Source organism: Hydra viridissima, unplaced genomic scaffold, assembly GCF_058129835.1.
Source record: "Hydra viridissima isolate aposymbiotic clone 2 unplaced genomic scaffold, HvirCarnegie_v1 scaffold_10, whole genome shotgun sequence".
Lineage (NCBI taxonomy): Eukaryota > Metazoa > Cnidaria > Hydrozoa > Anthoathecata > Hydridae > Hydra > Hydra viridissima.
The window spans coordinates 10,326,285-10,348,298 of record NW_028324309.1 but is presented as its reverse complement, the minus strand read 5'-3'; the positions used below and the strand labels follow the sequence as shown (position 1 = coordinate 10,348,298).

The window sequence follows — 22,014 nt, the reverse complement described above, 5'->3', positions numbered from 1 at the left end:
TTGAAAGGCCTTTTAGTCCAGCAAAAAAATGGTTAAGGTATTCCCCAAGAATTGTAGGTTTTTCTTCACCACACCATAAAGCATTTGTAAATGGACTTTGCTGGTTTACAATGCATAATATATGCCACATTTTTAATTGTTTTACTTCACTTAATCGCAAAATTAACCCACCACTTATACATTTCGATTTATTTTAAATGTCGTCAATATTATCATATATTTTGACAAACGTATTAAGAATAAAACACATGAACACAATTATTTTGATGATAATAATAAATTTGACTTTCAGGATGGTGAAAAAAAAAACAACTTATACCAAAAATATGGTTCGTTTAACAAAATAAAGTAAAATGATTATTATTGTTATGCACACTAATACAGCTTAAATTGAAACATTCTTGACTTATCAATAACTAGTGTTAACACCTCTTGATATTACTACAGCCTGACTTATTTTCAATTAGAGATCTAGTCGTTTCTTGAGGGATATCTTCCCACTCGCGGATTGGATTTTGTCGCAGCTCATCTAGGCTGCTTGGTGGTGGATGTTGGCTTCTAACACGGCATCCCATTATGTCCCAAAGATGCTCTATTGGATTCATATCTGGACTGCAAGCTGGCCGCTTTAAAACTTAAATATTAATATCATTTAAGTATTCAGTAACAATATATGCCGTATGTGGTCTAGCATTATCCTGCATAAAAAGGAATCCATCTCCAATGTATGGTGCAAAAGGTATCACAAAAGGTTCTAAAATATCTGCTATGTATTGTTGAGAGATCAGACGTCCACCATCAACAATAAAAGGCTCTGTTAAAGATATTCCTCCCCATACAATCAATAGCTGTTAAAGATATTCCTCCCCATACAATCAATAAACTGCCTCCATATAAAGTGGTTTCTCAAATGTTACAAGCGAAAGATCATTTGGTCTTCTGTACACTCTTGGGCTGCAACCAGAACTTACAAGGCAAAACCTTGACTCATCTGTAAGTAAGACCTGTCCCCAATCATGTACTTCCCAATTCATATGCTACCTGCAAAAGCCAGTCTGTTTCTTCAGGACCAGTAGCTGCTACTCGAGGTCCTAAATTTAAAGCACAAAGTCTTCTTATGGAATCTTGACTTACAGCAGTTCCATGAACCTCAGCAAGTTGTATTTGGAGATTTCGTGCAGTAGTGAACTGTTCTCTCAGTGTTCGAAGCATTAAAAATTGGTCCTCCACGGCATTGGTAGCTCATGGTTTACCTTGACCAAATCGTCTAGCGTGATCATTGGTCTCTACAAACCTTTGTAAAACCCTACCGACTTTTGTATGAGACACTCCAAATCTTCTGCCCATCCTTCATCGGACAAAGTAACAATTGCAACACATTTATCACGATTTAAATTTCATCTAGAATGCTGCATTGCGAACAGATGCGTTGCTTAAATGAAAGTTATCTTTTCTACTGTTAAAACATTTTTAAAAATTTAGAACCAATACATACTTTTCTTTAGAAGTGAGGTTTAATTACAGCAAAACATGGTACTTATAAAAAGCTGCTGTAATTTTGAAATTAAATTAGGGAAACGGAATAAAACCTACAAAAGGGGTAACAGTAAATATTATTATCATCTTTGTAATTGATAAATCAGGGAAAAACATAATATTTTTCAAAATAAGTGGTGCGTTAATTTTGCGGTTAAGTGTATTTTATATGAGTGCTATCAACATTTATAACAAAAGTAAACTCTGATAATTTTATAAAGTATTTTCATACTTTATACTCACTAAATAACCATTGATGCAAGCATAGGGGTATTTTACAAAACCATTCGGTAAATAACCAGTGATGCAAGCATAAGGGTATTGTAATTGAAGACGCTAAACAAGCGAAGAAACAAAAATTAGACGAACAGGCTGCCAATAGACTGGCTAGTAAATCAAAAAAAAAAAAAGAAAAAAAATCTGAGGTCAAAAAGAATTCAAACAAAAATGAAAAAGAAAAATCCTGACACAAAATCACCCGTTTAAACTACCGGGTAAAAAAAAAGGTTGAAATTCAAAGAATCAATGAATTGATCCACAGCTCAATTTAATGTTTCTAATCATGTTTTTTTCTCTTGGCATTCGTTGGGTTTGCAGATAACCTGTAGATTACATGTGAAGATTGTATTTAACGTTGTGTAATCGATTATCATGAAACAATTGAAATTATTAATGTTAAACGTCAACAATTATCTTATTTGTCATTTAAACTTTCCATTCCGTTAATCAACTAATACTGAATGGATTTTAGGGATTTCTACGGTATCTTAAATCTATTTCCGGTTACTGCAAATTTTTTAAATATTTTGGTTTTGATGTTTACATTTTTAGCTTTAGGTTAAAAAGCCTTTTTAGTTTCTTATTTTTTTAAAATTTCTATTCAAAAACTTTTATAGTATTTTATCTGATTTAAAATTAAAGTTGCCGAAATGATATCTTGAACGATTGAAAAAACATCAATTGTGTAATAAGACCAGGATGCAATTTATAAGATGTAAAAAGAATTGACTCCCCCCCTCCCTCTCCGAGGCGCCTCTCCAATGTTTCTGGTGTTTACTATTTGTTGTAAAATTTTGACAAAAAAAAAATAATAATAATAAAAAATGTATCCTAAGTCTTTTATAAACTTAAAAAGAAATAATAATTTTATTTAAAGAAAAATTCATTTAAGCTTAGTGAAAAATTTATTTGAAAAACTGCCCTGCAAACCTGCCAGATTTCAGCTTGTAAAAGAAACGGAAGACGATGTGGTGATCAAAGATTCTCAGTACGTAAGTAACTTTGCAGTTAAGGTTGCTGTACTCTTAGCTTAGATTTTGCATGGATGCATGATCTTAATTAGTAATTATTCATCAACGGTGGCAGGTGATTCTTTGATTTTCTCTATCAGTCCGAAATATATGATCGCAATTATCTAGATTCTAGATAGCTTTCAGTTTCTTGGAATGTAAAAGTAAAAAATTCTTTTAGTTATTAAAGTGCGGTACACAGTCTGAAAAAAACATTTTTCCATTAACCCACCAAAATATATCACGGATTTTTCGTCACTAAATTGGTGTTAAAGAATTTTAGAACAAATCAATATATATTTAAATACATAACATTAGTTTTCATAATAATAAAATAGAGTAATTGTAAAACAACCGCTCGAAATAAACAATACGAACTTTAATGTCAAAGTTAGAGACCAGTGAACACAACCAATGTGGTGTTCAGTATTGAAAAACTAATGTTAATTGATTGGTCCAGGGAAAAAAAAACCAACCAATAATACTGTCATTTTGATGTTAAGATCTCAAAAAGAAAATATTTCGTGGGAGATCTTTCATTTTTTTGTATTAGACCTTCTTTTATTTTTTCGCTAGAGTACTTCGTTTTTAATGTTTAAAAAATAAATTAAATTTGATAATATTTTTATTAAATGCAACTTCGTTTCTTTTTTAAAAATATTTTTAAAGACCTTCACACATTTATAAAGTTAGATTAAACAACAATATTGGATTGGATTTTAATTGGCGTCTTCCTTAATCAACAAATGTTTAAATACAAATAGTACACGCACCTAAACCGAGGAGGTTTTGTAATTTTTGAATATAATTTTTCATCTCAAGGATAAGAAATATTTTATTAATAGGAAAAGATTCAAAGCCTCGCTATAAATTTGATAAAATTTGTTTCATCAATTTAAGATACTAGGAAAGTCAATATAAATCCGTGTATTACAGAAAATAAAAAGCGAGTAGTAAAGGTTAAAACATATCTCTGGTACTTTACTTAGGACTTCAGCAAAATAAGACGCTAATAATCTCTTTAATACAGATTAAATTCTAAAACATATCGTCATAAGAAAATTATAAACGTAAACATGTCTAAAAATCGATGAATAAACACCAAAGAGAGCAAAGACTATTGTTAAAGATTTAAATGTTGATAAAATTGAATGATAATAAAATTGTCACGTTCTTATTAAAAACATTTTTTAAGAAACCGAAGTTTCAACGAGATTTTTTTAAACAATCCGCTTTGAGCTTGAACAATTAAGATTTTTTTTTTTTTCAAAAAAAAAAAAAACTGATTCAGAGTTCTCTTAAATAAAATATTTTATATAAATCTCAGTGGTTGTTGAGGAAGTCTAACGATAAAAATCGAAGAATGTCTAAAAAGGTATTATTTTTCGCTATTAAAGACACAATGAAAGCTCTTTTCAACATTAAACCGCTCTCTTGCATTACTTTTTGATTTATTCTTTTTGCAGAAAGTTTGGCCTAAAATATTGCAAATTGCATAAGACTGCTTTAACAGCACCGTCATGTGATTATAAAGAATTCGATATTAAGGTTGGCTGAGCCATATTTAACTCGATGTTTTCTTCGAAAAAAGTATACTAGTGTGTAAGTGCCATCGAGTATATGAATGCCATCGAGTGTATGAGTGTCATCGAGTAATATCAGGATATTTTGGTTGCAAAATCGTCAGAACTGCAACCTTTTTAACATGTTTTCACGTTTTTGAAAGATCTCATTTTAAGTTTTTGGTTAATGCAGCTTTGATAACTTGGATTTATTTACAGAAGTGTAATCAAACATCAAAATTCTCATAAATAGCAACAATAATGAACTTCCTTTATTTGTTTGAGCAGAGAGCCTTATTAAAAACACAATCTTAAATTGCTGTTTTAACTAAAAAATACAAAATTAAAGATTAAACAACGTTATATTTTTGTTGACATACATACATACATACATACATACATACATACATACATACATACATACATACATACATACATACATACATACATACATACATACATACATACATACATACATACATACATACATACATACACACACATATATAAGTATATATATATATATATATATATATATATATATATATATATATATATATATATATATATATATATACCTATATGTATTTCTATTTTTAGGATTCATCTCAAAAGTATTTCACATTACATTTTATTGATGATAGTAACAGTGAGAAAACAGTAAAGGTACCAGCCAGAAAAGGGAAAACTTTGAAGTATGATAAAATTAAATTTATCTAATTTGCTTAGTTCATAATTATACCCTTAATCATTTAAATCTTTTTGTTTCAGAGATGCATTGAACTCAATATTAACCAGCCACAAGTTATCATTTGATACACACAGTGTTTTCTTAGACACTTCCAAAACTCCTCTCCCACAAGGAATTGACACATTTCCATTTGGAGGGCATAACTTGCTTGTAAAAGGTTGGTATGTTGCATAAACACTTAAAATACTCTTTAGGACATGTTAGCAGTTACAAGCTTTAATTTAAGTAGTTACAATAATTACTTTAAATTTAATTCAGTTAATAAAAGAGAATTCTAAATTAGAATAATATGTCATTTTATTCCCTTTTTTTTATACCATTTTTGGATGATAGTTTTTAAAATTTCACTAAACATTTTGAAACAATTCTATTATTTTAGCTAATGAAAGTATTGAAGTTGATGAGAGAATAAAGAATTTAATGAGAGAAGAAAGTAAAAAATCTCAGGTAAATTTTATAAAATATTTTTGTTCTTAAAAATAAAATTTTATATTTTAGAAAATTCTCTTTCAAACTTGATTAGCTGGTATTTGAGCCTGATTAGCTGATATTAAAAATAATTATTTTCCTATTGTAAATACTTTGTTTTGTTTTGTTTTGTTTAAATAGTTATTTTCTCTTTTTTATTAAATAACTATTTCATTAGGACACTAACAAGCGCTATTCTGATTTACTTGATCATTTTGCTACATATGGCTTTGATGGATTTGAGGAAGATGATGATATTGATGAAACAGATTGTAAAAATGATTTTTTTCTTGAAAATGCTTGGAATGATGTTGTTGATGTTTCTGACACTGAGGAAAGTAAAAGACTGCGGGTACAGCAGCAGTCTATCTGGGAAATTTTTACTACAGAAGTTAGTTATATTAAAGACTTGGAAATCATAATCAAGGTTAGGATTTAAAAATCATAATCAAGGTTTAAAATTATTTCAAAAATTTTTTCCCTCAAAAAAAAATATATATATATATATATATATATATATATATATATATATATATATATATATATATATATATATATATATATATATATATATATATAAAATAGGAATTTAAGAATGTATAATGTAATAAATTAACTAATTTTATAATGCAATAAATTAACTATTTGCTTACTTACAATGTAAAAATAAACTTAATATTATAGAAATTAAGTTTGCTTATTAAATTAAAATTAGCTGTTCAAGTTTATACAATTTTATTTTTCCCAAATGTTTTACCAATATTTCCAGAGATATTTGTATTTTTGATTAAGACTAATTGTATGTTGATATAAGAGAAGAAAGCTAGAATTTCTGAAAGGTTTTCAGCTGAGTTTATGAAATGATTTTTCACAATTTATTTTTTCCATTAATAATGTAATAGATTTTTTTGAGCACTTTACAATGATTAATTATAAGAAAAGGATTTCTCAATTAATTAGTAGAATTGTTTAGTAATGTTCCAATAAAACTTATATTGTCAGATCTTCAAAAGATGCTTGGATCAACTCAGAAAAGAAGGATACCTATTAGAGGTTGATCCTTACACAATCTTTGCTAATATTGATGAAATCCACCAAGTTAATGTTAATTTCTGGAATCGTTTTAAACCAGCACTAGAGAATGTTCGTGCTACAAAGATGCCCTTCAAAACTAATTTATTATTGAAGGCATTTGAGGGGGTAAGGAAAATTAAATAGATTTCACACATTTTGAAGAATGTTTTGTAGGGAAGTTAACCGGCTGGTCAGTACCTGGGTATCCATTTTAATTTCTAAGGTAGAATCTTTTAACTTGTTAGAACTTGTTACAAGTAAAGAAAAAAAGTTTCTCACTTTCACAATAAGTTTTGTACATGAGAACTTTATTTTTTCACTACACAGTAAGTGGGTACCCAAGTATCCAGTTATTGAAGGAATGGTTAAAGTTTGGTTATTGACTAGACGGTTAATTAAGTTAATGTAAGTTTATTAAAGTTGTTATTTACTTATATATAGTAAGTAACAATCTTAATAAATTAACACTATATTTAAAAAGTATGTTTTTTGTTAAATATTTTAGTTTGAAGATTTGTTCCAACCTTATATTGAGTTTTTTAATGAAGATACTTGCAACAAGAAATATTTCATATACTCAGAGCAAACAAATTCTTTGCTCAAACAATACATTTCTGTAAGTTTGAACAATCTTTATTTATATATATACATACTGTTGAAAAGAATAGGAGACTAATTTTTATTTTGTTTTTCCATATGTTATGACCATTTTAATGTGTTGTATTACTCAAAATAGTTTGTTTACTTTTACCTTCATGTAATTAACTTTTAAAAAATACTTTTTTAGTGGTGTGACAGTCATGAAAAGTGTATGAGATTAAAGTTGTCTGGATTTCTCATAAAACCATTACAGCGAATTACTAAATACTCTCTGTTACTTAGAGCAGTTCTCAGCAAAACAGATGATCCCAACGATAAAGCCATGCTTGAAGAAACAGTAAATATTAATTAATTAAAAAAATAATAAAAATTTCTTATCGTGAAAACATCTAACATGGTGTTTTGCACAATGTGTAGATGTTTGTATTTTTAAATAAATTCAAACACAAGCAATTAAAAAAGCTTTTTTATATCTTTTAAAAAGATGTTTTTTTTTAGAAAGAAACTTTTATTCAAACTTCCACTTTTCTCAAATACAAAAAAAAAAAAAAATTCTTTTGAATTTTTTTTTTTTATTATATATATATATATATATATATATATATATATATATATATATATATATATATATATATATATATATATATATATATATATATATATAATGAACAAGCAATTAGTCTTCTTATGATAAATGAACAAGCAGTTAGTCTTTTCTTTCTGTAATTATTTTTTGGTTAGCCAAACTTATTTGCTCTGTGAAACAAGTCTGGTTGAACAAAAATACTTAAAAGCTCAATAAGTTGTTTACTTTTCAGACCAAATATTTTTCTAATTTCACTTAAGTCATATTCAAAGAATTTTTTAATTTTATTTTAAAAAAATAAGTTTTAGCAACTTGTTGATCAAAAAAATACTGAAAAAAAAGGGATCATCAATATATTTGTGAAATTTGGTTTTTCCATTACTTAAGCAAGTTTTTTTATTTAATATCTCATACTAATTAAAGAGGTTCAATTTCTTAGAAATACTATATTGTATACATACATACATACATACATACATACATACATACATACATACATACATACATACATACATATGCATATACATATACATATATGTATATATATGTGTGTGTGTGTGTGTGTGTATATATATATATATATATATATATATATATATATATATATATATATATATATATATATATATATATATATATATATATATATATATACAGCGGTGGCCAAAAATTAAAGATCACTCTTTTTTTTTTCAAAATTTATTTTTAACCTTAGTATAATTTTATTTTGGAAAAAGTTACCAAAAAAAGAAAAACATTTTTAGAAAGAATTTTTATTGTATTTTATATTTATTATAAAAGAATTTATAATTTTTTTACGAAATAATGTTAAAAAATTAAAAAACTGACTAGTAAAAAATATAAATGGGAAAAAAAATTGGACAAAATTTTAAGACCAGTTTCAAAAATATTTCAAAAAGCAATAAAAAAATAATTTAGAAACATGTTGTTCCTCCATTTGTTTTCAAGCACTCTTGTACTCGTTCTGGCATTGAATTCATTAAAGTTTTGATTAGTTCATCAGGCACATTTTTCAAATGATGAGAGATAGAAGATTTTAAATCTTCCAAATTGTAAAGTTGTTCTTTACCAAGCTTTTGATCAAGCCACAACCATAAATTCTCTATTGGATTCAAGTCTGGACTATTGGCAGGCCATGGAAGCACTTGAATTTTATTAGAATTGAACCAATCGCTAACAACATGCGCTTTATGACACGACGCATTATCTTGCTAGAAAGTAAATCCATCTTGCAGCTGCCATAAATCAATGCTAGGAATAAGCGAGTTTTCCAAAATTTCGATGTACCTTTCTTTGTTGAGTCTACCATCGAATAAATGAAAAACGCCAACTCCACAGGCACTCATACAGGCCCAAATGCCTATTGAACCACTGCCTTGTTTTGTTCGTTTCAAAATGCATGATTCATCGAACCGTTCGCTTGGAAGTCTTCACAACATTACGCGACCTTTTCTGTTGTCTACCTCAATGTTCATTTCATCACTAAAGACCACACAGCTCCACTGATCTGTTGACCAATTTTTATGTAGCTTGCACCACTCTTTCCGGGCAAATTTTTGTTTTTCATTTAAGCATAGTTTTTTTGCAGCAGCACGCCATAAATAATTTAAATTGTGGAGGACCCTTCGCACAGTTCTAGGGCTTGCTTTCAGACCATTTGACAGTGTCCATTTCGTAGACAAGTCTGTAGATGATGCTTATCTGTTTTCTTTCATTAATTACACTAACAAGCGAACATCACGGTCATTTGAAATTTTATTGCGTCCAGTCCTATGACGATCATTAATTGACCAGGTCTCTTTGTATCTTTGAATTATGTTAATAATGCAAGAGTGAGACCTTCTGAGCTTTTCTGCTATTTGTCTGATGCTATAGCCTTCTTCTTTTAATACAAGAGCCGCGTATCTGTCTTTTTCTTTACACGCATTTTTGCAATATTTTTATATCCTTATTGCAATTCAAAAAATAAATGTTTATTTGATATCGAAACTCAGGTTTCGACATTTTATTTTACAGCCATTGTAATAAGCAATTAAGACAGTTAAAAAAAATAATGGATTATTATTTTTGATAAGTGCAAATTAAAGATTTGAAAGTGGTCGTTAAATTTTGTTCAAATTATTTAAAGAAGATTTATAATTACTCATCAGTTTTTAATAAGTTAAACACTATTTAATTAGAATTAGATTAAAAAAATTATACCACTTTAATCCGTATGTTTTAATTAACAAAATATTTAAAAAAAAAAATTTAATATGTCAATTAGAATCTTCTTAATTTTAATTTAAAGATTAAGAAACCAACTAAAAAATGAGTGGTCTTTAATTTTTGGCCACCGCTGTATATATATATATATATATATATATATATATATATATATATATATATATATATATATATATATATATATATATATATATATATATATATATATATATATATATATATATATATATATATATATTATATGTACAGTGAGCAAAAAAATTAGTTATGCACCATAGTAAAAACTTTTTAAAACTGAATTTAAACTAAATTAAGTTAAAAATTATGATTTTTATTTTAAATAATTAAAATTTATATAAAAAGGAACTAAAAAATTACAAAATAATAATATAAGTTACGAAAAATTACAAAAGAAATAAAAAATCAAAAAACCAAGGCAAAAAAATTAAACATGCATAATATAAAAAATTAAATTAAGTTAAAAATAAAGAAAATTAATATAAAATTAATAACACATAGGTCCACCATTTGATTGAATGATGGCTAAATAATGTCTACGCATTGAATTTATCAAGTTTCTGGTAATATCTGACCCGATTTCCGACCAAAAACTCGATATTAAGTTTTTCAGATCGGCTTTCTTCGAAATTTACCGATCTTTAAATTTTTTCTCGATGTGAGCCCAAAGATGCTCGATTGGGTTTAAGTCTGGTGATTGAGCAACCCATTCAAGCATTTGGAACCCTGAAACTTTTAAATATTCGACGACCAAATGAGCCGTATGCTTAGGATCATTGTCGTGTTGAAAGATAAAATTATCTTTCAACCCGACAATTTCTGCAGATGAACTTAAATTATCTTGCAGAATTGACTTATATAAATATTGATCCATTCTCTGATCAATAATTGCCAATTTCCCAATTCCGCTCGCTGGCATACATCCCCAGACCATAATATTACCGCCACCGTGTTTAACTGTGGCATTCAAACACTTCAATTGAAGCTCTTCTCCTGGCTTCCTCCATATCTTTACAGCTCCATCAGAGCCAAATAAATTGAATTTCGACTCGTCAGACCAAATGGCTGAGTCCCAGAACTCTTGTGGCTTATCCACGTAATTTTTTGCCCATTCGAGCCGCTTCTTTCTATTGATTGGGCTTATATACGGCTTGTTACATGGTGTTCGTCCATGTAAATTCGCTTCATGCAAGCGATTTCTAATTGTTTGTGGTGTGAGAGACAATCCAAAACTCTCCTCCAACTCTTTTGCTGCTGCTGTTGTTGAAGATCTTGGATTAATTTCGAATCTTTTGATCAAAGATTGATCTTGACGCGTCGTAGTCTTTTGTTTGCATCCTCTTCCAGGTTGATTTTTGAGGTTTCCAACTTTTTAAAACTTTTCCTTGATGGATTGAACGGTTGCAGGCAATATACATAGCGTTTTAGCTATTGATCTTTGGCTTTGGCCATCTTGCCATAATGCTATTACTCGTGCACGAAGTCCGATTGAATGAGATGTGTAGCTTCTTTTAGATTTTAGATTTTCAATGCTGGTTATTGCTGGAAAGTTTATTAATATAAATATATAGTTTAAGTTAATATAAATAAATAATATAGTTAAATATAATATAATTTTTGATACTTACCATTCGAATTTTCTTGTTGCATGATTAATTTTTTTGTCAGGAATTTTCAATAAAGTTAGTTCTTTATTTTTTTAAATATAACAAATTCAAATTCTTTGTTTTCAAACATATGATTTTTAATGTATTTTTTAAGCGCTATCCTTTGGTGAAATTAGTTTTTCAAAAAAGTTTATACTTTTTGAGAAAAATGCATTTTTATTAATTTCTATTGGCTGCATGATTTTTTTATTAATTTTTTTGCTCACTGTATTTAAGTATGTTCAATAACAATCTGAAAATTGAAAAATTGAAGGTTATCTTTCAATTCAGGAAATAATTTTTACTTTTGAAGGTTATCTTTAAATTCAGGAATAATGTTTGGACACCAATAACCCTGTTGTTATTATTCTTTAAATTTTTTTTTATCTTTTAATTTGTTTGTAGTAGTAAGAAAAACAAAATATTTGTTATTAAATTTTTTTTTTTCTATTTGTCTTAAAAAGACGAAAATATCATATAAATGAAGTTTTGTTAAATTATTATAATTATTTATCAATGAATTAAAATTTACTTACATACTAGAAAATATTACTTTACAAAATACTAAAATAAGAACATCAAAGTTATTATAACAAGACATTAAGAAAATAATATCAAAGTGTAAAATATTGGTAAAAGTATCTCTTTTAAAGTTTTTTATTTAAATAATCTGTGCATTTTTTTAATAAATAAGCTAAAAAAAGATTTTGCTTATCTTTTAAGCCTTTTTTTTTTTTAAAGGTTAAGGATTATTTTTGAGATCCTAATTACCTGCATAATTTATTTTGAAAATTAACTCAGCTTGTTAAATTCTAGCAATTATATACCAGTCATAATAGGCCTTTTTCATGCTGTCTATTCACCATTAAAAAAAAAAAAATTATCTCTTACAAATGTTGATGTTTTATTTGTAATGTTGTACTTTATCGCATCTTTATTTGTTTAGATGTCAAGAGTGGAAACATTTGTTTCCAAAATCAATGCTGCTGTTCATTTAAGACAGGAGCAAGAAAAACTTTGTAGTGTGTTAACAAAGTTCGATACTTACAATCCTTTGGAAGCAGTATCATGTAGTGATGAAGTTGAACGAGTGAGAATTTGTTATTTAGTGTAAATAAAGTATTTTAGTGATTACTAATTTTTATATATCAATTATGTCATATATCAATTATTTTTATGCATTTAGATAGCAGCAGAGTTTTGTAACTTTGATTTAAAAACAGCTATTCCTGGACTTTCCCTTCAGAGTCAAAGATTTATCATAAAAGATGGTCCTATGAAAATTCTTGATAAGCAAGGCAAAGTATAGACTTTTTACACTGTCTTGAACAATCAATTTTTAATCCTGTCAGTTATATGAAAATTTATAAAATGCTTTTAACAATTAAAACATATACAGGGTATCACAAAAAGATGTATGCATACTTTAAATAATTGAAAATCAGGTGTTTATCTTTATTTGAAACAGGGTTTGTCCATCGCACCATGAAATGTAGATGGAAAAGTTACATTCCAAGGTTTGTGCTTTAAATGACAATAATCCAGATAGAAGAGTACAGTTTTGTGAGTGGTACTTGGTATGATGTAACAAAAATGCACGTTTGTCAAACCATTTAGTTTAAATGTGACCTTGTCGCTACACACAATCCTTGTGGGATTGTGCGTAGTGATGAAGTCACATTTAAGTTAAATGGTTTGACAAACCTTCACAATTGCATATAGTTAAGAAAATTATATTGTGGTGTGGCTTATTGTCAAGAGGATTAATTGTATCATTCTTTTTTGATGATACTGTTTACTTGAACCTGCTGTAACAGTCTGTCATATCAAGCAATAAAGAACATGTTCACTAGATCTCACACTACTAGACTTTTTTTTACAGTGACAAAGACAACGTTTATGCAAGAAAGCCTACAACAATCAATCAATTAAGAGCCATTCAGTATGAATGCATGTGAATACCAAAGAAATTGTTTCATGATGTGTGTTAATTCATCACTTCACATTACCAGCAGAGTCTGGATCAGAATGGGCCTAAGTTTGAGAGCAGACAGTGACAAAGTGATAGAATAATATCCAAATAATCTAAATAATATAAAATATTTTACATGTTAAAAGATTAATAAACACCTTATCTTCAATTATTTAGTATGTAGCATCTTTTTGGGACACCTTGTATATTAGGATATTTTAGAAAAAAAATTTCAAAATTGTTTAATCTCACCCTCTGAAAGGTTTTTTTTTAGGGAAGTTGTGAACATATGCAAAAAAATTTTGAATATGAGTTGATTTAAGGGTGGCTCATAACCTCCAAAGTTAATAAACTGAGATACTAAGTCTTATCAAAAGTGAATAAGATGGCATAATTTAACAGTCACAAATTTCCAATTGGTTGAGCTGTAGGTGCAAAAATAACCATTTCCTTTACAGGTTTATATGCTGTGTGTAAGAAACATCTTTCAAAGTAATCAATTGACATGTATTTGACATGTATTATACAGTTGGGCAAAAATAGTTTCATAGTCATCAATTGACATTCACGGCAATGAATGTATTGTATTGTATTTGGTCATTTAATTATTTACTATTACTGACCTCAACTCACTCGCAATAAATATTATTTGACACTATTTTGTTTTACATTGTATTCAGCAGCCTAATAGAAGTTTTAAACATTTATGTTGTATGTGTTTTATTTCAATTTGATTGGTATTTCAGCATGAAAATCACTCAGAAAAATTAAAAAAAAAAAAATTACCCAAGACAAGTACCTAAAAAAATTAGAAAAGATATAAGCCGTGCACAAGCTGGCTAAAAAATAAAAATTGATGAAGGTAAAGTTTCTTTTGCTGCAAATGCAGTGATGCATTGGTTTATTTGCTGCAGTTGACAGAAAATTTGTCAACTGCAGCAAATGAACCAATGCATCAAAAGAGAACAGTGATAATAAATCTTACATTCACAGTGCTTTAAACCTGAATTTGCTACACTGGCTGTTTTCAACATAGCTAACAAATGATGAGAAAGTCCAACTTGAAAGTCCAACTATTCCTTAGTTTTTGTGCTGAATAAGCTTACAAAAGCCATGCAAATTTGAATTTTTAGTCAAGTTTAAGCCTAACACTAAACATTTACATAATTTTACAGTTTATATGTAAAGTTATGTAAATGTTTAGTTTTAGGTTTAACTAAAGTTAAAGTTTAAAATTAAAGTTAAAGTTTTAATTTAAAAGGAAATAATTGTTGACATATGCCATCTTATTCACTTTTCACAAGATTTCATGTCTCAGTTTATTAAATTTGGAGATTATGAGTTTCAAAATCCTCCAAATCAACTCAGATTGGAAAAAATTTATATTTTTAATACTAATTTTTTTAAATAGTGGTGCTATCGTTTTAGAAAGAAGTTCAAGTGTTTCTTTTCACTGATTTATTGGTGGTAACAAGATTAAAGAAAAAGATTGATCGATATAGAATTATTCGTCCACCATATCGACTTAATAAACTTGTTCTCCGTGATCTCAAGGATTCTTGCTCAATACTGTTTGTTTACCTTAATGAATATGGTGTTTTATCAACTGCATTTGTTTTACAAACTTCATTAGGCGAACAAGAAAAGTGGAAAACAGCTGTTTTGGATGCCAAAGTAAAATTATATATATATATATGAGTGCATGTATGTATGTATGTATGTATGTATGTATGTATGTATGTATGTATGTATGTATGTATGTATGTATGTATGTATATATGTATTAGGGTGTATCATTCGTCCTACTTTTTTGCAAAATATGTGCAATATCTCTGTCCCTACTCTTTCTTTTCCAATCACCAAATGTAGAAAAACTGCAAATTTGGTTCTTACCAGGTCAGTAAAGTTTTGCATTACTTAAGAATTATCAAAAATATAGCACTAAACAAACAAATGATGATTGCTAAGTATTACTTATAAACAAACATGTGTTCCACCCTGAGTTTGGTTTTTACGCAGAGCCTGGCTTGGGGTGCCGAACTCGGGGTAGGTACCCCGAGTTCGACACGTATATCCCAAGTATGGATATTGAAAGTTTTAAAAATAATATTTTTTGCGGATATTGAAAGTTTTAAAAGTGATTATCTTTTTGGATTGCTGAATTTTTTTAATAATTTTTTTTTTACGGTTTGATCCGTAATATAAATTAAATGAAATTATTTCTGATTATTAAGGTGCAAATTAGACATTATATTCATAGACATTCAAATGATTATTTTTTTATTATATCTAAAATTATAATATAATAAACTATATTTTAAATCATGAAATATTTTTAAAATCATTATATCTTGTGCATTTGTATTTTGAAGGAGTAAAACTAATTTAAAAACTCGTTACAAAAGAAATTCTAAATATTAATTCGCATTAAAAAGTCACTCACTCCAAGTGAAACATGACCTACCCCGAGTTTCAACGAAAAACCGCACTCGGGGTTAAACATCACCCCAAGCCCGGCTTCATTTAAAAACAGACTTAGGGTGGAACATACAAGCCTATCCTAGTTAGGTCAGCCAAATTATATTTTCTGGTACGTGTTGCCCTAACAGAAATTCGATAAACATCTTCGTAGTTAAGAAAAAACTTTGATTTATTCTATGGTGCATCCACAACACTATTGAATGTCAATGTCTGAGTCAAATAAGCTTTTAAATTTTCTGTTGGAAAAAAGTTAGCCAGACATACAACTTGGCTGGAGTTTACTTTCAAACTTGCTGTTGCCGTTGCCAGTGAGTGCTATATTTGCCAAAGTGAAATAGGATTCATCATCCTTGAAACTCTCGTCACACTATTCCAACAGTTATGAGTTCGTTTCTGTCTAAACTTACATGATAAACTTTCTAACGTTTGATGTTCTTTTTGCTTATCTTGACTACACAGTTACTTCCCTGGAGTTGCTGGTGTCCGTTTTCGTTCTCAGCATGTTGGATTATGCTAATAGTGGTGCTGCGATTAAAGAAAAACGTTTCTCTTCTGTTAAGTTGAGTTTTGCATATATTTTAGTACACAGCGGAATGATACACTTTTTAAAGAGTATTTTGCTATGCAAATTTTGAAGTTAAGTCCTGCATTTTTTTGTTTGTTTTTGTCTCAATTACGTCTTAAAAATCTGACGCAAGATCTTTACTGCATAATTACTTTGATTGCTTGAATATGACTTTAAACCTACTGGTTCTGACCATCATGTAAATTAATGTTTTTGTCTTTGTTTGTTATTGCAGACGAAATACGAAAATTCCAGAGTAGAGTATTCTAATCATATAGAACTTATTGATGAGGAACTTCCAGATTCTCCGATTTTACAAAAACTGTTGAATAATCGAAAGAACATCAATAAGAAGCTAAGTATTTCATCAGATATTTCGGATAAAAACACTGATAAAGATGACTTGCAATGGAGCAATGCAAAAATTTTCGCAATTGTCACCTTTATATGCATAATAAACGTTCTGCTTTCAAAAATTTTATAAATAACGGTTTGCGTTATCTATAAGTATTAGTGTTTTTTTAAATTGCTTGAATATTTGTTAGAAATATTTTTTAAATTTTATTTACCTCCCCTTGTCAACCGATTTTTTTTCTCTTTAAAAGAAAAAGAGCACGGTCATTATTGTTTTGTTTTGCTTTTCTTTTTTTTCTAATAAGAACATCCAATGGTAATCTGGATCTATCTACACAGTTTTTAAAAATAGAAGCAACTTTTCTAAAACCAGTTGCATTGTTTTTATGTTTCTTGTAAGATTGTGTTTTTTGAAACGCAAAGTATTTTAAGTTTTTATAGTACAATTTTTTTATGAGCTGTTTAAACTTTATCATGAAGACAAAATTTGGTGAATTGTTTGAAAGATTTAAGAATAATCGAAGTTTTCAATAGTAATTATTCTTTCTGGTCGAATTGTTTGTCGTGAAATTTTTTCTGTGACGCGCCGCTAATACCATGTTTACACGAGCGACGTTTGGCGGAACATTTCGGAAATTATCGGAACAAAATGTTCTTCAAAATGTTCCTTGCAGCGTTCACACGTAAAATCTGTTTGACGGTAGATAAAAGAAATATCGCTTAAATAAACCTTAACGTATGTAAATAGAATTATATCATTATAATACAGCAACTTTCCCTAAAACAAAGTAAAGTTATACTTTTTGCATATAACTTTTTGATAATAGTCTACGAGAAGTAAAATTTTTTTAACGGGTGGCAACTAAAATACGAGACGGGATTTAACGACACATATCTCTTTTAAGGTGTAAGGAAAAACAAAAAGGAAAAATGTTTTAGAAAGTATTTTTTTTCTAGTTTTTCTCTATACAATCAGTTATTTTCAATTAAACCATTCCTTCTGACTTTATCAACTAGGCCTGATATGGACTGAACTAAACTCCACATGAGCTCAATATCAACTTTATGAAAGCAATACTTGATTCTAGCACATAATTTTTTAAGATTATCGGCATACCATTTATTTTTATAGACAAGACCTTTCAAATACTCCAAAAATTTTCGATAGGACGACATTCTGGCAAGTTTGTAGCGTTATCCGCTTTATCAACAAAATTTTTTCTTGTTTGGGTATGTGATTACTGTTTTTGCATATTGAAATGATGCCGAATCGGGTCAGAATACATATGCACCATCTGAATGATACTTATCAGTGAATGGAATAAGTCTCTTCTTAATGTATTTGTTTAAGTAGTTTTTTTGATTTACAGCCAGTCAACTGATTTACAGTCAACTAGGCACAAAATATTGCTGAGAAATGCCTTTTTCAGAAAAAACAGTCCATAGAAGAAGTTTTTTTTGAAACTTGTGTTTTGTTTTGTATTTAATTGTGGATGGAGTAGATTTTATATTGCTAGTATAAAATATATCATATCCATTGATACTGGAGTGATTTAACTTGAAATAAAACTCATAATCAATGATTGGCCTACGATTTTTGAACTTCTAACACAATTGATTGCACTGTTCTACACCAATATAACAAAAAGGAAATAGGTTTACAGAACAGACCTCGTTTGACCAATCCGATGAATCCTACCAACAGCTTGTAACTCTTCTCCTAAGTTTAAAACTGGCTCAACTAATATAACGTGTGTTGCCTCAATGATATTTAATCCTTTTGAACCGGCTTGGAGAGGTAACAATAAAACATTTACAATCGAACTTTGTTTGAACTCTTGAACCAACACCTGCCATGAAAAAGGCAGGTGTTGTAAAGATCTAGAAAAAAAAAATCAGTTAATTTGCCTTGGTGTGGATAGCAAACTTGATCAGACAACTTGAACTTCTAACATAATAAACTTAATAACCTTTTTCATTTTTTTTTTGTTTTTTTTTTTTGTCATCAAAAAAGTAATTTTTGAAGATAAAGTTTTCAGTTTGAAGTTTCAAGGATTTAGACATAATTTTAATTTAAGTTCATAAAATTTTTCAATTTGCAATTAAAATAAACTTGAACTTGTGAATCATTAATGATCATAGCTCCTTTTTTAAAAGAAATGGCAATTTCATGTGCAAGAAGCTCAAGATCTATCAAAAGAAACACAAGAAAAACTTTTAACACCTGTATACCTGCAATTACAAATGCTATTAGTTATTTACTAATGTGTCATAATCAACAAATGAATGCTAATGCTATTGTTAATTCATTAGTTCTTCAAGGAGGAAAAGTTAACAAAATGGCTTTTATTCTGTAGAACTATAATTCTAGGAACTGTTTTTTTGCTGGTCAAAATGTTTTGGAAATGTCATTTTTTTCTTGGTTTAATTTTTTCTTTTTTTTTAATGTTTTGTAATGTGTTGATGAGTACAGTTGAACTTTTTTAACTGCCTGTCGTTGAAAAACTCCGTCTTTATGGTCAAACATAAGTTTGAGCCTTTTAATGTTTGTCTTGGTCATTTTTTTAGCTTTTTGTTTTTTATTTACTTTTCAATAAAAAACAAAGAAATATTCCGGAACATTTATTTGTTCTGGCTTTTCGGGGCGGTACAAAAGTTCCTCAAATGTTCCGTGAATTTTTGTTCAAGTTGCGTTTACACCAGAGAATATTTGTTCATGTTCCATGTTCCACGGAATGTTCCATCAAATATCCCCTCGTGTGAATCGCATATAAGGTTAATTTTTTGTTTTTGTGGTGTCAGTTAAATAGTAAAAGTCGGTTGTTTAGTAAAATTAATTGCTCTCGATGTTTCAAAACTATAAGATTATACAGCCTACAAACATCAACAGAATTCTGTAAATATTTAAGACTTTTTTTGCACACCTGTAAATACAGACCTTCAAAAAGTTGAATGTCTTCCCTAAAATTACTAAAAGCGAGATTTTTAAAAACTTATAGGCAAGATTTTACAAACCCACCAACTTTTATTTTAATTTGCTTAAAGATAGCAAATTGAAACTAAAAAACAAGAAAATTTATGTCTTAATTCTTTTACCGTCTCTTCACTATCTCCACCTGTAAACAGGTGTTTATTTGTTAACGAGTAAAACCAATTGATTTTTTTCAAGTGCATAAGTTTACTAAATCCACTCTACTTAGCAATTAAATATCTTCATAAATATCAAACTGCAACTTCGTGAGCCAGTTCTTAAATCCACTCTACTTAGCAATTAAATCCACTCTACTTAGCAATTAAATATCTTCATAAATATCAAACTGCAACTTCGTGAGCCAGTTCTTAAATACTTCCAAGAATTGACCTTTTTCATTCTTGCACAATTAATGTTAATTTTTTTTTTAACTCGAATTTTGAGAACTGATGAAACTCGGGTCGACTGTAGAAACGTTTTATCATAAATTAAAATATCGTATACTTTATATTACACCTATATACACTTTATATTTATCGTAATATTTACTATTTGAATAAGTTTCTGTTGTTTTCATTGTTGTAAAAAGTAGTAACTGCAATAGCCACCAAGAGAAACTTTGGGCCCTGGGGAAGACTGTGGCCCTCATTATGACCAATTATATACCCATGATCAATGAAGCGTGCTCTGGTCAATGAAAATGAAAGTTAATTAAATCTTTTAAAAGTTAAAACTATTTAAATCTTTAAAACTTTATTTTAAAAAATTATTTGTACACACAGGGGCCCCGGGAATCTTCCCCGTTCACCACCCCCATCTCGGCGGCCATGATAACTGCTAATAACTAACTTTAACTAAACTGGTTCCCCTTGAAGTACTATTAAAAAACTTTGTTATCTAGTAGAAGACTTTCGGATCATCAATCAACAAGCGTTTGTTTTATTGCATCAAAAACATCAATGTACCAATAGTTCAACATTCGCAAGAAATTTTATTGCACTACTTTTTATTGTATCAAAAAAAGAATCAAAAAATTGATTTAAAAAATGGAATTTAAAAAATGGAATTTAAAAAATGGAATTTAAAAAATGGAATTTAAAAATGGCTTGAAAAATGCTTTAAAAGAAAGCAATTAACTCCGTCGGGGAATGTTACCCGAAAGTTGGGAAAAACTTTCAAATAACAATTGGAAATAATTTGAATAAATAAAGTTATGATTTCGTTTAAAGGTCTTTTATTTTACACAAAAGATGGGGGAAACTTTTATTCAAGTGCTCAATAACTAATTTCTCCGGATTTTATTAACAGCTTTCAATAAACTTACCTTTTGATAAAATAATTTACCTTTGATTTATTTTCATCGATGCATCTTTAATACACTTCATCAATAACACGTATTTTCTTTGCCATTCTTCAACATTTGATTGAACTTTAAAAAACTAATTCATTCTTATGAACACTTTTTTAATTGGTATGCGCGTCAAGTTTAGAAAACTTAGCAACTCATCAATGATAAATAGAGCAACTTGTTTCAAAATATTTAAAAATCCTCGTTATAACAGATTAAACTACCCATTACATGTAGATGCTGAAATATAAGTCAGCCCCAAATAAAAAAACTAAATTTAAAATAAAAGATTATTTTTAAATTTATTTGTTTTGATTTGCGCTGAATTTGTATTAGTGGTGTCACTTGGGTTAGTCTCCCCTGAAATGCTAACTCATGATTAGACACCACCCCATAGAGTAGAAAGTACGTCTGAAATGAAATCCGTATAACAAAAAATAATCTTAGACAAAACTTCAAAGGCTCTGTTTTAGTTCCCAGACCCTGATCATTGTGGTTTTTGACTAGACATCTTTGCTTCCATCAGTATGAGTATACAAAAGTTTA

At 28.5% G+C, this 22,014-nt stretch overlaps 2 protein-coding genes across 3 annotated transcripts; one reads left to right on the top strand and one right to left on the bottom strand.

Moving 5' to 3' along the window:
- The first annotated feature begins 3,914 nt into the window (after positions 1-3,914).
- On the top strand, positions 3,915-17,680 carry LOC145181241 (pleckstrin homology domain-containing family G member 5-like). Of its 2 annotated transcripts, none has more exons than XM_090100661.1 (12): positions 3,915-4,200; positions 4,988-5,082; positions 5,159-5,295; positions 5,518-5,585; positions 5,785-6,033; positions 6,609-6,806; positions 7,186-7,296; positions 7,468-7,617; positions 12,724-12,867; positions 12,964-13,080; positions 15,178-15,423; positions 17,031-17,680. In XM_090100661.1, the coding sequence occupies exons 1-12, from the start codon at positions 4,189-4,191 to the stop codon at positions 17,277-17,279; spliced, it is 1,776 nt and encodes a 591-aa protein (XP_089956787.1). In that variant the 5' UTR covers positions 3,915-4,188; the 3' UTR covers positions 17,280-17,680. The 2 variants fall into 2 exon arrangements, with proteins under 2 accessions (XP_089956787.1, XP_089956788.1); XM_090100662.1 differs by lacking the exon at positions 3,915-4,200 and adding an exon at positions 4,409-4,427.
- Positions 17,423-21,540, bottom strand: LOC149883094 (E3 ubiquitin-protein ligase SHPRH-like). Its single transcript, XM_090100664.1, has 2 exons — positions 21,465-21,540; positions 17,423-19,030 (listed from the first exon to the last, which is right to left on the bottom strand). Exons 1-2 carry the CDS (start codon positions 21,503-21,505, stop codon positions 18,808-18,810), a joined length of 264 nt encoding a protein of 87 aa, XP_089956790.1. The 5' UTR covers positions 21,506-21,540; the 3' UTR covers positions 17,423-18,807.
- Between the last annotated feature and the right edge of the window lie 474 nt (positions 21,541-22,014).